We start from the raw sequence: 21261 nt of genomic DNA, 5'->3' as shown, positions 1-21261 counted from the left end.
CCAGTGGACTGTAGCCCACCAGGCTCCTCCGTCCATGGGATTCTCCAGGCAAGAATACTGGAACGGGTTGCCATTTCCTTCTCCAGGGGATCTTCCCGACCCAGGGATCGAACCCAGGTCTCCCACATTAGAGGCAGACGGTTTAACCTCTGAGCCACCAGGGAAGCCCCTTCGTGGCAACTTAATAAATACCATATACACATATATAAGGTGATTTTTTCCCATCCCTCAGAAAAGGTTCTACCTTCCATGCTGGCCGAATCTCTCATTTTATGAGGCATTCTCTCAATTCCTTTGAACAAAAAAGTTTAACTGTCCTCAAATATCCTCTACCACCACTGTTTTAGATATTATAAAGAGCATCTGAGGGAATCAGTAAAAATGTAAGGGAAACATGAAAATACAGATTTAGGATATATTCTGAGAACAGAATGTTATTGCATGCAAGTTAACAGAAAAAATATATATATAAAACCAAGTTGTAGAGAATATGAAAAAGAAAAAAACAACTATGTAAGTGTTATGCAAGTAGATACATGTGATTGCAAATAAAAGTTTCAAGGTATAGCATCATACTTAGATTGTAACAGTGCTAAATTCCAGATATCTTAAATAGCAATGACAATTACAGATTCTGCAAAACTGTTAAATGATTCCAAAAGTGGTTCTCTGACAAATACTAATGTGGAAGATGTATATGAAGAACTACTCATGGACTGTGAGAGCACAAGCAAGTAGAACTTCTAAAGTAATCTATTATTATATATGTCTGATTTTTAAATATTTATGCATGACTAAATGTTTACATTAGCTTTCTCAACGATTACAGATAGAACTGTGGCTATTTCATCTACATCCCCCACATTTACATATTCAAGCCACCTCAGAACCATTTCTGTGCCTTCTGAAATGAAGGAATGTCTTATCATCAGTATGACCTTACACAGATATATATTAATATTCAAATTAAATTCCAAAATAATACTTAAGTTAGTAAGTACATTGCCTTCTCAAAAATTTATTTTAAAGGGTAAAGGTAAATATTTAGGTGAATCAGTTCTATAATGTTTTTAAAGAAAAAAATCAATCAGTAATTTATAATAACTCTTAGAGAGTCATAATATTGTAAAATGTTTATGTAAATATTAATGACAATATACAGCAGCATTTTAGGAAGAAACATGCCTTCACAGCTTTGAACTTCATTTAGAGGTTCTATTCTGGTCACGTTCCAGCAGGTCTTAGTTTCTAACCCAAATAAATTCATTATTCCCACAAATGTGCGATAGCAGAAGGCTATAATCACCTAAAAGAGATAAAATTAAAAAGATGATAGATATACATTATCTTTATACTTCTTCCAAAATATCATTTTATGATGGCTGTGATGAATTTATAACATTATAAACTTTGATGAATTTATTTAAGTCATTTCATGTGGGAAACAGTCATTTAAATAATTTTATGTACACATACACTATAAAGTTGTGTATTACTGAGTACTGCACAGCTATACAATTTATGTTGTGATTGACATCTCTGTAATATACTCTTTTAAACAACTGAAACAGAACAGTAGCTGTAAAATCAAGCATTAAGTATATAATTAAAATATGAAGAAAATTAATAGCAAACATACAAAGCTTTACAGGAGTATTTTATAACATTTCTCTTAGGCCCTTGAACTTATTATCTTCATAGTCTAAAAACCAACTCATAGTCTATAAAACAACTGCACGTGGAATAATAGCTCCTATGCCCATTAAGCATTAACATTTGATTAAGCAGATTTAATTAACCAATCCTTCCCAATCTGAAATCTACCTTAAAATTTTTAAAGACAAAGGAAATTAGCAACAAAAAATTACAAAAAAGTGCTGATTCCTGGGAGATTGCTTTAAAAAAATAATTTTATAGATTTGAGAAAAATAATGCAGATCACTGTGCGGGGGGGTGGGGGCGAGTTAAAAAATAAAGATTTCAAAGGGAAAGTAAACTATTTTGGTGACCATCCTTCCAGTTTCTCCCTAGGCACAAAAGACAGGTAGCTAGTGTCACTGGGGCTTCCCTTGTGGCACTAGTGACCAAGAACCTGCCTGCCAATGGAGGTTAGACGTAAGAGATGTAGGTTCCATCCCCAGGTTGGGAAGATCCCCGGATAAGGCACCGCAACCCACTCCAATATTCTTGCCTGGAGAATCCCATGGACAGAGAAGCCTGACAGGCTGCAGTCCATAGGGTCACACAAGGTCGGACATGACTGAAGCGACTTAGCATGCACACATGCAGAGTTATTCATTGCACAATATTATACAAGTAGTTAATGTAATACACATCAGTAAACATCATAAACAACTTTTCACGTATAATATAGATTTACTATATCACTTAATTTTGTAAAACTGACATTCTGCTCAAATTTATAACGTGTATTTTTCACAAATGTACAAAAATTTGTCACATTAAATGTGCAAAATCTAGAATTATACTCCTTTATGAGATGTCATTCAATATAGGAAGGGGCATGACTTTGAAGTCAAAATAAACAAAATATTCTGACTCTGCAAGTTATAGTTTCTATGGTGTGAAATAATCCTTCAGCCTCTGAACCTCAGCTACCTCATCTCTAAAATAACATTAATGACCATCTTACAAGAGTGATGGGAGATTAGAGCTCACATATATATATAAGTGCTGGTATAGAGTAAGCATTAAATGCCTTTACCCTTTTAAAACACATTGTTTCACACTCATATTTTAAGATGAGAAATTAAGCTCCTTGTGAACACAAAGTATGGGCATTTACTTCAACACTGAAGTACCACATAAGGCTGCAAGCAAATTTAAGTGTTCTCCATATTATATCTATGCAATATGAAAACAAGACTGGACAAGTCCTTGTTGGCTGTCATTTACATGCTTTCAAGTTTTAAAAATGAATGAACTAATTATCATGATTATTTTTTCATAACATCAAAGAAACTGAAAATTGTGCAAATTCAATAAATTTTTTGGTAAGTAAAATGAAAAAACTAGTTAATGTTTTAGAGACCATACTGATGGAAATTAATGGAACAAAAAACAGAGATTTAATGATATAAAATTATAAAAATAACTCAAAACTAAAAATAATAATTATCAAACACTGGAAGAACTTGGCCTAGTCCGATAAGCTAAATCCTTATCTTATTTACATAGAGTAAGTCAACATTAACTAAAGTTGAAGATTCAACAAATAGTTTTTTTTTTCTCTTTGATTTTTCTATTTTCACTAGAATTATACAGATAATCATTAGAGGAAATAAGGTCAAAGTGCCTCTGAAAAATAAGATGGGATATGGAGAAAGCTGCTGCAGAAAACCACTTCTTTCATCTTAAATCTTATGTAGGTCTATACAATTGTTACTACCACAAATCACATTGAAAAGCACTTATAGAAATCAAATAAAGAAATAACTCTGAGAAACCCCTAAATTCTTTGAAATTCAATAACACAATATTTAAATATCCAATGGATCAAAGAAGAAACCACATGGAATATTAGAAAATCACTTAAACTAACTGAAGTTGAAAAAAATGGCAATATTTAAATAAGGTAAATGTCCACTTTGGGGAAATGGAGTAGATGTACTTTTGTCTATTCCTGCAAGAACAACTAGAACTTCTGCGAATCATATAAATCCTAAGAAGAAAGGTAGAAAAAAGGCGGCACACTAGCTAGGAATCTCAGGACCCAAGGAATGACATGGTTGTAAGTTCCCTGGACTTTTCTTTTGCCTTACTTTCTCAGATTTGGAGTCAGAGTCTGGCAACCAGAAACACCACTGGGGGCTTACACGGCATTCAGAAAAGGCCTACTCTTTCTAGCCAAAGGACTAGGACAGCGGCAGCCTAGAAATAGACAACTTTTAGACAACAAAAACAACCAAACACTCAAAAAACAACACATATATATATGCACACATACACATATATATAGTACCATTCTCTTCAGTAGAGATCAAATGGAGTATGTAAATAAAAACTTAATCTAGGTTTTTAAATTCTCTAAACACAATGAATTTAACCTACAAATTAATAACAAAGATAAATCTTCAAACACTTGAAAACTAAAAGAAACCCACTAAAGAAAAGTCCATGGACCAAGTAAGCAACCTCAAGGGAAATAAAATATATTGAATCAAATTTTTTTTAAAGTATAAGGTTTCCAAGTCCAGCATGTAAGAAGCTTATAATTTGCCACTCCATTCTAATAAGAAAAAAATTAAACAAGCTGAAAAGTCAACTCTTCTTAGATCCAAAAGAGAAGTGAGGTCACTAGGCAAACTGCTTCTCCCAGACTGTATAGGTTGACAGGCAAATACAGAGAATCACAACTTATTGGAGCAAAAACCCAGGGGTAGAAACCTCCATGGGAACCAGATGGAGAGACGGAAAACCTAAATTATAATTGATGAATTGCTAGAGGCACAGTGTAGACAATTCTGAGAATCAAAAATTCCAGGGAGACCCAGTAATAGGGATAATGCATACATATTTATGAATTTTATCTCTAGGAGATCACTAGTTTCTTACAGTGATATCAGAAAAAAATCTGTTTCTGAGGGAGAAGTGGAAAGAGGAACATTTTGAAATACACCAGAGCACTCTGTTCTTAACAAGGCCTGCCCTTGAAAGAGACTACTCTACAAGTAGGCCTAACCAGCTAGGGTTTTCAGTTCAGTTCAATTCAGTTCAGTCACTCAGTCATGTCCAACTTTTTGCGACCCCATGAATCGCAGCATGCCAGGCCTCCCTGTCGATCACCAACTCCCAGAGTTCACTCAGACTCACGTCCATCGAGTTGGTGATGCCACCCAGCCATCTCATCCTCTGTCATCCCCGTTTCCTCCTGCCGCCAAGCCCTCCCCGCATCAGAGTCTTTTCCAGTGAGTCAACTCTTCGCATGAGGTGGCCAAAATACTGGAGTTTCAGCTTTAGTATCATTCCTTCCAAAGAAATCCCAGGGCTGATCTCCTTTAGAATGGACTGGTTGGATGTCCTTGCAGTCCAAGGGACTCTCAAGAGTCTTCTCCAACACGACAGTTCAAAAACATTAATTCTTCGGCTAGGGTTTTATCAGAGCCTAAACTACAGGGTCGGAGAAGGCAATGGCACCCTACTCCAGCACTCTTGCCTGGAAAATCCCATGGACGGAGGAGCCTGGTGGGCTGCCATCTATGGGGTCGCAGAGAGTCAGACACGACTGATGCGACTTAGCAGCAGCAGCAAACTATAGGGTGGCAGAGTAATACCCAACTCCACCCCTCTATGTGAGAGAAGGGAAATACCCAATTCCAGCCCACTCTAGTCATCCTGCTGTACCTAAATGGGAAAGAAAAATCCAAGAAGCACTTGCAAAGTTCACAGTCCAGACGTACAGGTTCACAAAAGATTGAGACCTAATTACAGAATGCTTCCCTTACACTACTAAAGGCCTATTTATGGCAGCTCTTTGTACCCAGTACCTCAAGCTAGCTATTAAGAAAGGCATCATAAGGCATACTAAAAGCCAAAACATAGTTTCAAGAAACAGAGTAAGCATCAGAATTAGACTTAGATATGGCAGGCATGTTGAAATTGTAAGACTGGGAATTCAGAACAGCAATAATTAATGTGCTAAAGGCTCTAACAGATAAAGAAAGGAGCATGCAAGAACCGATTGGCAATGTTAGCAGAGAAGTTCTCTATACACTATAACAGAATACACTACAAGAGAAATCAAGAATGCCTGTGATGTGCTTATTGGTAGGCTGGACCTGGCTTGAGGAAAGAATCTCTGAGCTTCAGTATATTTCAATAAGAAACCTCCAAAACTGAAAATCAAAAATATAAAAGACAAAAATAAGAGAACAGAAGCACTGTCCCACCCAAGCACTGTGGGACAACCACAGAAGGTACACCATACATGTAATGGGAATGCCATAGGAGAAAAGATAAAGAAACAGAAGAAATATTATGAATAGAAACAATGACTGGGAATTTCCTCACATCAAACTACGTACAGAAAGCTTAGAGAACACCGAAAAACTACACCTATTCATAAATCATACATATTGAATATGCATATAACATTCAAACTATAAAAAAATTAAAGATAAAAAAATCCTTACAGAAGTCAAAAGAAAAACATGCCTTACTTAAGAAGGAACAAAGGTTAAGAAGTACCTCTGACTTCTCAGAAACTATTCAATTTAAGAAGAAAATGAGATATTTAAAGAGTTAAGAGGATAAAAAACCAACTTAAAATTCTGTATCATGTGAAATTATCCTTTAAAAGTGAAGGAGAAATACTTTCTCAAACAAACAAAAATTGAAAGACTTTGTATGTTTTTTAGAGAGATAAGAAAGACATGGATTAGAAAACTTGGATCCACAGAAAGAGCATCAAAGAAAGAATAAGTGAAGATAAAAAACTTTTCTTTTTCTTACTCTTAATTGATCTAAAGTATAATAGCTTTGTTCAAAATTGACTGTGTGGATCACAATAAACTGTGGAAAATTCTGAAAGAGATGGGAATACCAGACCACCTGACCTGCCCCTTGAGAAATCTGTATGCAGGTCAGGAAGCAACAGTTAGAACTGGACATGGAACAACAGACTGGTTTCAAATAGGAAAAGGAGTATGTCAAGGCTGTATATTGTCACCCTGCTTCTTTAACTTCTATGCAGAGTACATCATGAGAAATGCTGGACTGGAAAAAACACAAGCTGGAATCAAGATTGCCTGGAGAAATATCAATAACCTCAGATATGCAGATGACACATCCTTATGGCAGAAAGTGAAGAGGAACTAAAAAGCCTCTTGATAAAAGTGAAAGAGGAGAGTGAAAAAGTTGGCTTAAAGCTCAACATTCAGAAAACGAAGATCGTGGCATCCGGTCCCATCACTTCATGGGAAATAGATGGGGAAACAGTGGAAACAGTGTCAGACTTTATTTTTTGGGGCTCCAAAATCACTGCAGATGGTGATTGCAGCCAGGAAATTAAAAGACGGTTACTCCTTGGAAGAAAGGTTATGACCAACCTAGATAGCATATTCAAAAGCAGAGACATTACTTTGCCAACAAAGGTCCATCTAGTCAAGGCTATGGTTTTTCCAGTGGTCATGTGTGGACTCAGAGTTGGACTGTGAAGAAGGCTGAGCGCCAAAGAATTGATGGTTTTGAACTGTGGTGTTGGAGAAGACTCTTGAGAGTCCCTGGACTGCAAGGAGATCCAACCAGTCCATTCATTCTGAAGGAGATCAACCCTGGGATTTCTTTGGAAGGAATGATGCTAAAGCTGAAACTCCAGTACTATGGCCACCTCATGCGAAGAGTTGACTCATTGGAAAAGACTCTGATGCTGGGAGAGATTGGGGGCAGGAGGAGAAGGGGACAACAGAGGATGAGATAGCTGGATGGCATCACGGACTTGATGGACCTGAGTCTGAGTGAACTCCGGGAGTTGGTGATGGACAGGGAGGCCTGGCGTGCTGCGATTCACGGGGTCGCAAAGAGTCGGACACGACTGAGCCACTGAACTGAACTGAAATGATGCATGTACTTAAACTTATATGTAATAAACATAAATGACAGCAATGATTCAGGGTTGGAAGGGAGGAATTAGAATTATTTTGTTATTAGAAGGTCCTCACACACACACACACACACACACACACACACACACTGCCCTGAAAGTGGTTTAGTGTTATCTGAAGTGATCTTAGATTCATTTTAAATGTATACTGCAATCTGTAGGTCAACCACCAAAAAAAGTTAAAAAAAAAAGAATTATAACTAATACAGTAAGAAAGAGAAATGAAATAATATAAAATGCTCAGTTAGAACCACAAAAGGCATGAGAAGAGTGGAGTCAAAATAGGAACAAAAAACAAGGGCAACAAATATAAAATATTGTAGCAACCAATATAGTTGATATCAATCTATGTCAATAATTACTTAGGACATCAATGATCTAAATGCACCAATCAAGAGACAGAGATTATCAGAGTAAATCAGAAAATCAAGACTCAAACATACTTTGTCTAAACTAACTTTAAATATAAAGACACATATAGATTAAGAGTAAATGAAGAGGACTTCCCTGGTGGTCCAGTAGTTAAGAATCCGCCTGCCAATGCAGGGAACATGGGTTCGATCCCTGGTTGGGGAAGATTCCGTGTGCCACGGAGCAACCAGGCCTGTGAGCCACAACTACCAAAGCCCATGTACCCTAGAGCCCATCCTCTGCAACAAGAGAAGCCACCGCAAGGAGAAGCCTATGTACCACAAACAAGAGCAGCCCCACTTGCCCCAGCTGGAGAAAGCCCTTGCACAGCAACGAAGATCCAGTGCAGCCAAAAATAAAATGTGTTTTAAAAAGAGCGAATGAATGAAGTAAGATATACTACGCAAAAACTAATTAAAAGAAAAATCAGAGTAGCTGTACTAATTTCAGACAGAGCAAAACTTCATGAACAGTTATCAGGGATAAAAAGTGGTATCACATAATGATAGAGGGGTCAGTTCTAAAAGGAGACATGCCAATCCTCAATGTGCCTGCATCTAACTGCGGGGCATAAATAAAATCAATAAGCCTCCAGCCAGGCTAAGAAAAAAAGAGAAAGAACACAAATTACTAATATCAGAAATGAAAGAGAGGTCATCCTTATAGATCTCATAGACATTAAAAGGATAGTAAAGGATTGATGGGGCTTCCCTGGTGGCTCAGTGGTAAAGAATCCACCTGCCAATGCAGGAAACATGGGTTTGATCCCTGGGTCAGGAAGATCCCCTGGAGAAAGAAATGCCAATCCATTTAGGTATTCTGGCCTGGAAAATCTCATGGACAGAGGATCCTGGCAGGCTATAGTCCATGGGGTTTCAAAAGATTGGACCTGACTGAGCAACTAAACCACCACAACAAAAGGAATAATGAACAACCCTATGCCCACGAATGTGATAACCTATGAACCATCTCCATCTGTGAATCCGTGGCTCCTTCCCATCTGGCTTGTCTATTACACTGGCCATTACTGCCCTAAAGTTCTATTCTTTAAGTTCATGTGAGAATAATTTCTGGGATTTTTTGATTTAGGAAAGGAACTTTTGATGCGGTGCTCAACTATAATTAATAAACTTTATAGATCCCTTCCTTCCTATAACATCCTCATTGTGCTTATAACTTCCATCTGATAAAAGAAACCCCTCTACAAACATTTTCCCCAAAACATTGCTTACCTCTGGATAAAGATGGAAGCGTTTCACTGTATTAATTACAAGGGGATATTCAGTGAGCCTGTCATTCATAATCATCCATAGTCCTTGCAAAAATGAAGGTGCTTCAACAATGGTCTTGAAGTAGGAATAATAAAGCCCCTTTTAAAAAGTATAAATTGTTAATGTAAGTAAAATTTTAAAATACTTATTTTTCTAACTCTTTTTAGACAATTTATTCTGAAAAGGAAAAAAAAAGATCAATAATAAGACTTCCTAATTTCTACTTATTACTGCATGCTTGAATGCAAACAAAAGCATACCTTTTCAGGTCATCACTATACTATTCTTTCATATTTTCCATAGGTTTGAAAGAGTTAAAGGGATGTATTCAACGTTTTAAGGAATTTTTCTAACCGCACCTTATAATAAGTAAGCAATACATTTTAATTCTACCAAGCCTGATTTTTCCCCCATATTGTGAGACACCTAGAGACTGAGATCTGATAATTCTGACATAAGTATGACTTTGTGTCACTGTATGTGTACAACTTTGCATAATTACTTATATTTTTCCAACTCTTTAGAAATAATAAATGATGGTCACAAGAGCATCAGACGGCACTTCATGCTTTCCTTTTCCTTCCCAGTTCCACTGACTGGCTCTGCCCAAAGTGAAAGCTGTGAGCTACTGTTCATGACAGAAATGTTGTGTCCTGAAAGAGGGGTTATTCTAGTACATTACTACAGCATGTGAAATGATTATTTTATTAAGCTAGTAAAATTGCTATTTAAAATTCAAAGACTAACAAAAGTATGCTGCTTCATATTACTTGCTCATCAGTTTTGTACTTTCTTTCCTAAAAACTAAAGGGCCACATAGTTTGTAATATATGTTCCTCTCAAAATCATTAAAAGTAACGTTCAACTCTACACTCATTCTGGCTTCATACAACTATAAGGTACTTTATTTTTTTTACAGATTAAGCAACAGGGGCGACTATTAAAATTAAAGATTTGTTTTAACTAATATCTGAAAGGGCACTTCTTCATAATTTTAATTAGTATCAATAGAGCAAGTGCATATAAGGATCCTTCCTTTTTGCTTACGAGAGAAACAAGGCAATACAACAAAAAGATATCTAATATGCATGTCTGTACTAACAGAAAGAGAAAACATACACATTTTTATTAGTAAGTTATTATTTTTGTGTCTGGTACTGTGCTTCATTCAATTTCTCTTTCTTCATTTTCAGTAAAATCCTATAAGGCTGGCATTATTTCTAATTAACAGATGAGACTGAGAATCAGACAACTTACTCATCATTATACAACAAAGCATAGAACTGCTATCTGAATCTAATGATCTGTCATTGAAGCCCAGACGCCGACACAGCTACATTTTCAGTCCAGTTGCTCAGTTGTGTTCGACTCTTTGCGACCCCATGCACTCCGGTGCGCCAGGCCTCCCTGCCCATCACCAACTCTTTATTAAATAATATTTTATATCCTCTCTTTGGAAATAACACCTATAAGATATTAAACATTCAAATGCCATACAAATGCTAACATGTCCAACTCTTCAAAGCTTTTAAGTGGCTATATGGTGAGAGATTTAAAAAGCAATGGCTGAGATACCTAAATGAGGCCCATTTATAGACAGGAGTAGAATAGAGATCACTAAGGAGCTAGGTGAGAAAGCAGTGGGAGTGGGGAGTTATGTGCTTAACAGGTACAGTCTATTTGTGATAATAAAGTTCTGGAGATGGATGAGGGTTAATGGTTGCACGATGTAAGTGTGTTTAATGCCACAGAACTTTATACTTAGAAATAATTGAAATGATAAGTTTTGCTAATTTTTATTCTTTAATTAAAAATTTTAATTTAGTCACAATTAAAGGCAAACAAAAGAGCCAATTTCAGCTCTTCTCTTGGCCGATTAACTCATCTGGAGAGTCCTGGCTTCTCTTAATTGTTAAATTCTGCAACTCTGGCTTTCTTTATCCCATTTAACCCCCACAACAGTTATGTAAAATACAATAGATTACATTATCCATTTTACAGATTCCGTGTCAAAAGAACAGAAAAAAGTATTAAAGAAATGATATCAAAAGTTCTCTAAAAGAGATTATCTGGAAATCAAGAGAGCTTTAAAAAAAATTTTAAGTGCCAGCTAAAACTGGCCAACTCTACCCCTAGAAAGCAATTTCCAAGAATTCTGATAGGTCTCTATTACTTTTTAAACTTTGTTTTCCTTTCCTTACCTACTATAATTGATCTTTCAGTTCAGTTCAGTTCAGTCTCTCAGTCGTGTCTGACTCTTTACGACCCCATGAATCACAGCACACCAGCCTCCCTGTCCATCACCGACTCCCGGAGTTCACCTAAACTCACGTCCATCGAGTCGGTGATGCCATCCAGCCATCTCATCCTCTGTCGCCCCCTTCTCCTCCTGCCCCCGATCCCTCCCAGCATCAGAGTCTTTTCCAGTGAGTCAACACTTCACATGAGGTGCCCAAAGTACTGGAGTTTCAGCTTTAGCATCAGTCCTTCAAATGAACACCCAGGACTGATCTCCTTTAGAATGGACTGGTTGGATCTCCTTGCAGTCCAAGGGACTCTCAAGAGTCTTCTCCAGCACCACAGTTCAAAAGCATCAATTCTTCAGCGCTCAGCTTTCTTCACAGTCCAGCTCTCAATCCATACATGACCACTGGAAAAACCATAGCCTTGACTAGACGGACCTTTGTTGGCAAAGTAATGTCTCTGCTTTGTAATAGGCTATCTAGGTTGGTCATAACTTTCCTTCCAAGGAGTAAGCGTCTTTTAATTTCATGGCTGCAATCACCATCTGCGGTGATTTTGGAGCCCCCCCCCCCAAAAAATAGTCTGACACTGTTTCCACTGTTTCCCCATTTATTTCCCATGAAGTGATGGGAATCACTTCTGAATCTTTCTGAATGCTGAGCATTAAGCCAACTTTTTCGCTCTCCTCTTTTACTTTCATCAAGAGGCTTTTTAGCTCCTCTTCACTTTCTGCCATAAGGATGGTGTCATCTGCATATCTGAGGTTATTGATATTTCTCCCAGCAATCTTGATTCCAGCTTTTGTTTCTTCCAGTCCAGCATTTCCCATGATGTACTCTGCATAAAAGTTAAATGAGCAGGGTGACAATATACAGCCTTGATGTACTCCTTTTCCTATTTGGAACCAGTCTGTTGTTCATGTCCAGTTCTAACTGTTGCTTCCTGACCTGCATACAGGTTTCTCAAGAGGCAGGTCAGGTGGTCTGGTATTCCCATCTCTTGAAGAATTTTCCAGTTTACTGTGATCCACATAGTCAAAGGCTTTAGCATAGTTAATGAAGCAGAAATAGATGTTTTTCTGGAACTCTCTTGCTTTTTCAATGATCCAGCGGATGTTGGCAATTTGATCTCTGGTTCCTCTGCCTTTTCCAAAACCAGCTTGAACATCAGGGAGTTCACGGTTCACGTATTGCTGAAGCCTGGCATGGAGAATTTTGAGCATTACTTTACTAGCGTGTGAGATAAGTGCAATTGTGCGGTAATTTGAGCATTCTTTGGCACTGCCTTTCTTTGGGACTGGAATGAAAACTGACCTTTTCCATTCCTGTGGCCACTGAGTTTTCCAAATTTGTTGGCATATTGAGTGCAGCACTTTCACAGCATCATCTTTCAATTTGAAATAGCTCAACTGGAATTCCATCACCTCCACTAGCTTTGTAGTGATGCTTTCTAAGGCCCACTTGACTTCACATTCCAGGATGTCTGGCTCTAGATAAGTGATCACACCATCGTGATTATCTGGGTCATGAAGATCATTTTTGTACAGTTCTTCTGTGTAGTCTTGGCACCTCTTCTTAATATCTTCTGTTTCTGTTAGGTCCAGACCATTTCTGTCCTTTATTGAGCCCATCCTTGCATGAAATGTTCCCTTGGTATCTCTAATTTTCTTGAAGAGATCTCTAGTCTTCCCCATTCTTTTGTTTTCCTCTATTTCTTTGCATTATTCACTGAGGAAAGCTTTCTTATCTCTCCTTGCTATTCTTTGGAACTCTGCATTCAGATGCTTACATCTTTCCTTTTCTTCTTTGCTTTTGGCTTTTCTTCTTCTCACAGCTATTTGTAAGTCCTCCCCAGACAGCCATTTTGCTTTTTTGCATTTCTTTTCCATGAGGATGGTCTTGATCCGTGTCTCCTGTACAATGTCACGAACCTCATTCCATAGTTCATCAGGCACTCTATCAGATCTAGGCCCTTAAATCTATTTCTCACTTCCACTGTATAATCATAAGGGATTTGATCTAGGTCATACCTGAAGGGTCTAGTGGTTTTCCCTACTTTCTTCAATTTAAGTCTGAATTTGGCAATAAGGAGTTCATGGTCTGAGCCACAGTCAGCTCCTAGTCTTGTTTTTTTCTGACTGTATAGAGCTTCTCCATCTTTGGCTGCAAAGAATATAATCAATCTGATTTCAGTGTTGACCATCTGGTGATGTCCATGTGTAGAGTCTTCTCTTGTATTGTTGGAAAAGGGTGTTTGCTATGACCAGTGCGTTCTCTTGGCAAGCCTCTGTTAAGACTTGGCCCTGCTTCATTCCGTATTCCAAGGCAAAATTTGCCTGTTACCCCAGGTATTTCTTGACTTCCTACTTTTGCATTCCAGTCCCTGATAATGAAAAGGACATCTTTTTTTGGTGTTAGTTCTAAAAGGTCTTGTAGGTCTTCTGGAACCGTTCAACTTCTTCAGTGTTACTGGTTGGGGCATAGGCTTGGATTACTGTGATATTGAATGGTTTGCCTTGGAAATGAACAGAGATGATTCTGTTGTTTTTGAGATTGCATCCAAGTACTGCATTTCGGACTCTTTTGTTGACCATGATGGCTACTCCATTTCTTCTAAGGGATTCCTGCCCACAGTAGTAGATACAATGGTCATCTGAGTTAAATTCACCCATTCCAGTCCATTTTAGTTTGCTGATTCCTAGAATGTCGATGTTCACTCTTGCCATCTCCTGTTTGAACACTTCCAATTTGCCTTGATTCATGGACCTAACATTCCAGGTTCCTATGCAATATTGCTCTTTACAGCATCGGACCTTGCCTCTATCACCAGTCACATCCACAGCTAGGCATTGTTTTTCTTTGGCTCCATCCCTTCATTCTTTCTGGAGTTATTTCTCCACTGATCTCCAGTAGCATATTGGGCACTTACCAACCTGGGGAGTTCCTCTTTCAGTATCCTATCATTTTGCTTTGCTGCTGCTAAGTCAAGTCACTTCAGTTGTGTCCGACTCTGTGTGACCTCATAGATGGCAGCCCACAAGGCTCTCCCGTCCCTGGAATTCTCCAGGCAAGAACACTGGAGTGGGTTGCCATTTTCTTCTCCAATGCATGAAAGTGAAAAGTGAAAATGAAGTCGCTCAGTCATGTCTGACCCTCAGCGACTCCATGGACTAGCGCCTTCCAGGCTCCTCTGTCCATGGGATTTTCCAGGCAAGAGTACTGGAGTGGGGTGCCATTGCCTTCTCTGATCATTTTGCTTTGATATCCTATTAACTGGTCTTTACTGTCTTATAAAAAAGTCTGCCTTTAGGAAAGGAAGAGAATGTGACAAAAGAATCCTGAAACACTTTTCTGTGGTAGATATTTTATTTTTTAGATTCCATATATCAAAATAAGTGGTAAAATAGAAGGGAACTGCTGGATCATACGGTAGTTCTATTTTTAGTTTTTTGAGAAGCCTGTACACAGACTGCAGCCATGAAATTAAAAGATGCTTACTCCTTGGAAGAAAAGTTATGACCAACCTAGATAGCATATTGAAAAACAGAGACATTACTTTGCCAACAAATGTCCATCTAGTCAAGGCTATGGTTTTTCCAGTGGTCATGTACGGCTGTGAGAGCTGGACTGTGAAGAAAGCTGAGCGCTGAAGAATTGATGCTTTTGAACTGTGGTGCTGGAGAAGACTCTTGAGAGTCCCTTGGACTGCAAGGAGATCCAACCAGTCCATTCTAAAGGAGATCAACCCTGGGATTTCTTTGGAAGGACTGATGCTAAAGCTGAAACTCCAGTACTTTGGCAACCTCATGTGAAGAGTTGACTCATTGGAAAAGACTCTGATGCTGGGAGAGATTGGGGGCAGGAGAAGAAGGGGATGACAGAGGATGAGATGGCTGGCTGGCATCACTGACTTGATGAACATGAGTTTAGGTGAACTCCGGGAATCGGTGATGGACAGGGAGGCTGGCGTGCTGCGATTCATGGGGTCGCCAAGAGTTGGAGATGACTGAGCGACTGAACTGAACTGAACTGTACACTGTTTTCCACAGTGGCTGCACCGATTTACATTCCCATCAACAGGGTAGGAGAGTTTCCTTTCTTCAAAATTTTCATCAACATTTGTTATTTGTAGACATTGCAATGGTAGCCATTCTGACTGTTGTGAGGTGATCTATCATTGTGGTTTTGACTTGTACTTCCCTAACAATTTGTGATGTTGAGCATCTTTTCATGTGCCTGTTAGCCATCTGTATGTCTTCTTTGGAAAAAGTTTATTCACATCTTCTGTCAATTTTTCAAAATTTTTTTATATTGAGTTGTATGAGCTGTTTATGTATTTTGGAAATTAACCACTTATCAGTCACAGCATTTACAAATATTTTCTCCCATTCAGTAGGTTGTCTTTTAGTTTTGAGAATGGTTTCTTCAGCTTCCCCAAAGCTTTTAGGTTTAACTAGGCTCTATTTATTTATTTCTGATTTTATTTATTTTGCCTTAGGAGACAGATCCAAAAATAAACACTGCAGCAATTTATGTCAAACCGTGTTCTGCCTATGTTCTCTTCTGGGAGATTTACGGTTTCAGGTCTTACATTTAGGTCTTTAATCCATTTTGACTGTACTTTTGCTTACAAAGTGAGGCCTAAAACACTTTTTATTTAAATAACAAAACTATAGGCCAGATTTCAAAAACAAACCTTTAGTTAACAAAGGGGAACTGTGGGTGAAGGACAGGGAGAGATAAATTAGGAGCTTGGGATTAACATACACACATTACTATATATAAAATAGATAACCAACAAGGACCTATAGCACAGAGAACTCTATTCAATATTCTATAATAATCTACAGAAGAACCTGAAAAACAATGAATATATGTATAACTGAATCAGTTTGCTATACACCTGAAACTAACACAACATTGTAAGTCAACTATATCCCAATAAAATTCTTTTTAAAAACAGCAAAAACAACATAAACCTACAATATTGTGAGAAACAGTACAATTCACCAAAATTCATTTCAGATCCTAATAAATTTGCACGTTACTATTCTTAAACTACAAATGAATTCATTAGAAGAAAGAACCTAACCATTTCAGTGCGAAAAGTCATCTCCCGTTCTAAGGCTGAGAGGTGAGAAAAATGACGATCATTTTCAAAAAGTCTTATCAAATGTACCCTAGAAGAAAAATAACATGTTTCAAAAGCAGGGCTAAACTATTATAAACAAAGTATAAAAACCATAAGATAGAAGAAAGAATAAATTTTTACAATAAATATTGAGATAACTTTATAGGTTGCCAATTTGTATATTTTTTTGGCATTTATAATCCAGCACTATAACACAGATAATTGTATATTTCCCCTTCATGGATCACTGCCTTGTCATGGTGCAGGGGCTTGCATAACTCAATGAAGCTATGAGCCATGCCGTGTAGGGTCACCCAAGACGGATGGATCATAGTGGAGAGTTCTGACAACACATGATCCACTGGAGCAGGGAGGCCTGGAGAGTTGCAGTCCATGGGGTCTCAAAGAGTCAGACATGACTGGGAGACTGAACAACAACGACTGTAGATCTAAAACTCTTGTAGATTTCTCCATCCTTCTTCCCATTCCAGGCGTCCAAATCAGAACTGAGGCATGCTTTTGGTTATCTGTTATGTTTTACAAGTGCTTCTAATGTACCAGGTTTGGGGAATGTCTCTAACTGTTGAAAAGATTTAGACTATAATTTTAAATAAAATTATTTTAAGTTAAATCAGTTTTTAAATAAGTAGAACACTACATAAAGTACCAAAGAAAACAGGACTGTAAAGATATTTCATCAGTATGACTGAAAAAAAAAAAACCCCAGCTGTAGGTACTGAAATAGGAGCATATGTGACAAGTAAAATTGTAGTCAGCAATTAAACTATCCTTAATTATACAGTAGATGCTTTCCAATAAAGTAGAAAATAAAACAAAATTCCATATGGCAACCCTGTCTTCCACTCACCTTCATTTATACCTAGGACATATACCAGGGTATCACAAGCTGTAGGAAATGTTTCCTACCATTACAGTCTTAGTTCTATTAACATCGAGATCTCCCTGCAGAATAACGGTTAGAAAAGCACTGTCCCAACAGGACGCAGGGCAGATTCCATTCTTCCCAAGGGCAGAAATCCTTGAGCTCAGGTAGAAATGAAGATATGTCAGAGGAAAATTATTTTACATATAGTTTTTACAAATATATCATTTATGTAAAATAATGTGTATGTGTATGCACATTGAAAGGCTCATTTAATTCAGTATTACCATTACAGGGTGTTTATCTTCATTTCTACCTGATTTCCAATTGACAGGTGCTACTAAAACTTTACATAAACCCTGAGTTTATGTCACTGCTGCTGCTGCTGCTGCTGCTGCTGCTGCTAAGTCGCTTCAGTCGTGTCCAACCCTGTGCGACCCCACAGACAGCAGCCCACCAAGCTCCTCTGTCCCTGGGATTCTCCAGGCAAGAATACTGGAGTGGGGTGCCATTTCCTTCTCCAATGCATGCATACATGCTAAGTCGCTTCAGTCGTGCCCAACTCTGTTTGACTCCATGGACAGCAGCCCACCAAGCTCCTCTGTCCACGGGATTCTCCAGGTAAGAATACTGGAGTGGGTTCCCATTTCCTTCTCCCTTATGTCACTAACAACTCTCAATTACTATAAAATGAGGAAGTTTTTTACATGAAATAAACATGAAAACTATACTACAAAAGCTAGATATTTAGGAAATACAGTGGTGAACCTTTTGGTAAAGCAAAAATATTTTAATTCATAAATTACTATTCCCATAATGCATTCATTTACAAATGTTTCACACATGAGGTTTTTAAAAAGTTTTATACACACACACATATATATGTTAACTGGTACACATATAGATATTCTATATATATAGCAAGCAGTTCATTTTTTATATATACAAACAGTGATGGTAATTTTTATAATCCAAATGTTTATATATATATCAAACCGAAACTAATCTTACCAGTGCAAAATTGCCACAAAGGCAGCTGGAAAAAGAAAAAAAGGAAAAAGTCATTAAAAGTTGCTTTATTATAATATGCCTTTAAAATGACTATTTAATAACTTTTAAAACAAACACTGCAATGTTGGAAGCTTCCAATCATGCTTCTTTATCTCTTTTTCCATATTCTCACCATCCTGAGCTCAGTCCTACCACTCTTCACCATTTCTCAGACGTCTAGTTTTATGTCACAATCAGCAAACTATGGTCTGTGGTCTGTCTGGTCTGTTTTGTCTGCAAGCTAAAATGGTTAATTTTTTTTAAGGGTTGTAAAAAATAGGAAAGAAGAATAAATAACAAAGACTGTATGTGGCCTGAAGTTTAAAATTTTTTACTTGGGTCTTTACAGAAAAAGTATATACTCACTACATGTTAACTTTCCATTTAATATATGGTAATACTATGAACCACTTTAAAACTAAACCTATACCTTCCCTCTCAACTCTGATAAGGTTTCATTAACTCTAAGATAGACAATGTCCTACTCAACTACATGTGTATCCTCTTTCTTATTCTCAAGGCAATTACTCTTAAAAATAATACTTAAGAAAAAAATCAAATATCCTACTAAGTCCATCTAGCTTTCCAAACTCTTCAAAATATTAGTGTCTCTCACCCCCTCCCCTTAACCCACATTCCCTCCCCAACAAAATTATAAGGTGTAATGATGTCAATACTGTAAATGCAAAGGGCTTATCACAGCTCCTTCTAAGGTTGTGATTAAAAGCCTGTCTCCTGTATCCTGCCTCTGTCAATTTCACCTCTGAAAGTGACCCAACCTTATACCTTACTGACACAAAGACCATTTGACGACAGCACTCTCAACATCTCTTATATCCATTTCAACATTTCTCTATACAGTGATCTTTGCTTCTCTGTTCTCTACCGTCTCAGAAGAGGAAGTATCTGTTCTCTTTTCTACTGATAGCTTCTCAAATTCATGCCTTTAGCTCCATCCTTCCCAATTATTCCAAGACTGCACCATCAAGTATTTACTCTCTTCAAACCTCAATCTCACCCTCTCTCCTCAGTCCTTCCCCTTCAGCCTTTAATATTCCCAAGCCTTAAAATACTTCTCTTGATATAGTAGACCTTCCAGCTACGAAATATTCTCTTCTCCATCCCCTGCCATGCCTGACAAGATAATCAGCCAACTTCTATAAAGTTCCTATAACTCTTTTAAATGACCGATGACCCTTCATTTATCAACATCAACAGTCTCTTTCAATTTTCCTGCTTTTCAATCTCTCTGTAGAATTTCACCAGATCCTTAGATTTCTTTCTCTATCAAGACTCATCATACCAACCTGCCAATTCTTCCATTTTCTGACCATTTTGTTTTTATATGCTTCTCTGTTTTTTATTTTTCTCTTCTCTCTTAAAACGAAGTATGCAGGGGTTTTCCCAAGTATCTTTACTTTGCTCTCTTTTCTATCTTGGAAACCTCATTCAATGTTAATGTTTCAACTCACTTCTACATGAATAATTCCCAAGTCTACACTCCTCATGCCTGACCAAAAGTTCTCTCTTCCTCTCATCACATTCCTTTTCTCTCCTACCTCATCACCTACCCAGTTCCTCTCAACATGTTTCCATCAACATGCACCTCTGACTTCTCTTCTCCATTCCTACTGTCACTACCCTCATTAAGGTCACTGCTGCCTGGGGCTTCCCTGATCCAGTGGTTAAGAGTCCACTCTGCAATGCAGGGACATCAGTTTGATCCCTGGCCCCAGAGGATCCCACATGCCACTGCAGAGCAACTAAGCCTGAGCACCATAACTACTGAGCCTGGAAGCTGCAACTACTGAGCCCACATGTAGCAACTACCGAAGCCCTGGTGCCTAAAGCCTGTGCTCCCCAACAAGAAAAGCCAGTGCACCTCAACTAGAGAAAGTCCACATGCAGCAACAAAGACTTATTACCACCAAAAAATAAAATAATAAATATTAAAAAGACTACTATCGTCTAGATTCTAGCATACAACTGTTTTTTCTACCTCAGTCCACATCCAGTCCGTTTTACACACGGCTGTCAAATCAGTCTCTGAAGCACACTTCTGATCGTGTCACTCTATTTAAGTCAATGTCAACATCAAGAATGTACTAAATGTCACAAAATTGTTCACTTTAAAAATGGTTAATTTTATGTTATGTGCATTTCACCTCGTTAAAAAAAAAAATTATTTTCCTAAAGAAAAGAATCCATCAGTGCCATCCTACTGAATGAAGTTCAAATGCCTTAAATGTAGACTTGAATTAAGACTCCCCACGGCTGGTCCCAACCAATTTTTTGAACACTCTATGTTCTCTTTTTGTACCCTTACATTTCATATTTTCTTACTTCCATGGCTCTGATTATGCTGTTCTATAGGCCTCTAATACTTGTTCTTTGCTCCACACATCCAAATATTACCTTTTTTGGTCCCAATTAAAATCCCACATTTTCCGTAACTAGACATCTGACAAAATCTAAATATGAACCCCTATTATTTCTCAAGTATTGTCTACATGCTCCAGATGTGGAGATCCATTCTACTTTAATATCAGCAATCAACTTACGATGGAAAAGAAATCACAGCTTACATTAGGAGACATCTATCTGTGTTTCAATATACAATAGCAGCCAGTATGAGCAAGGACTAGGCTCAA

At 37.8% G+C, this 21261-nt stretch overlaps 1 protein-coding gene across 1 annotated transcript in view; it reads right to left on the bottom strand.

Moving 5' to 3' along the window:
- Window positions 1–21261, bottom strand: part of DPY19L2 (dpy-19 like 2) — a 93526-nt gene that overhangs the window by 71272 nt on the left and 993 nt on the right. The window contains exons 2-5 of the mRNA XM_052638961.1: window positions 18572–18596; window positions 16639–16726; window positions 9265–9402; window positions 1186–1306 (exon numbers count right to left, since the gene is read on the bottom strand). Coding sequence (XP_052494921.1) covers window positions 1186–1306; window positions 9265–9402; window positions 16639–16726; window positions 18572–18596 — 372 coding nt within the window. The remainder of the gene's footprint in view (window positions 1–1185; window positions 1307–9264; window positions 9403–16638; window positions 16727–18571; window positions 18597–21261) is intronic.

The sequence above is a fragment of the Budorcas taxicolor genome, chromosome 4 (genome assembly GCF_023091745.1).
Source record: "Budorcas taxicolor isolate Tak-1 chromosome 4, Takin1.1, whole genome shotgun sequence".
NCBI lineage: Eukaryota > Metazoa > Chordata > Mammalia > Artiodactyla > Bovidae > Budorcas > Budorcas taxicolor.
The sequence above is the reverse complement of the archived record's forward strand: the minus strand, read 5'-3'. Positions and strand labels throughout refer to the sequence as shown.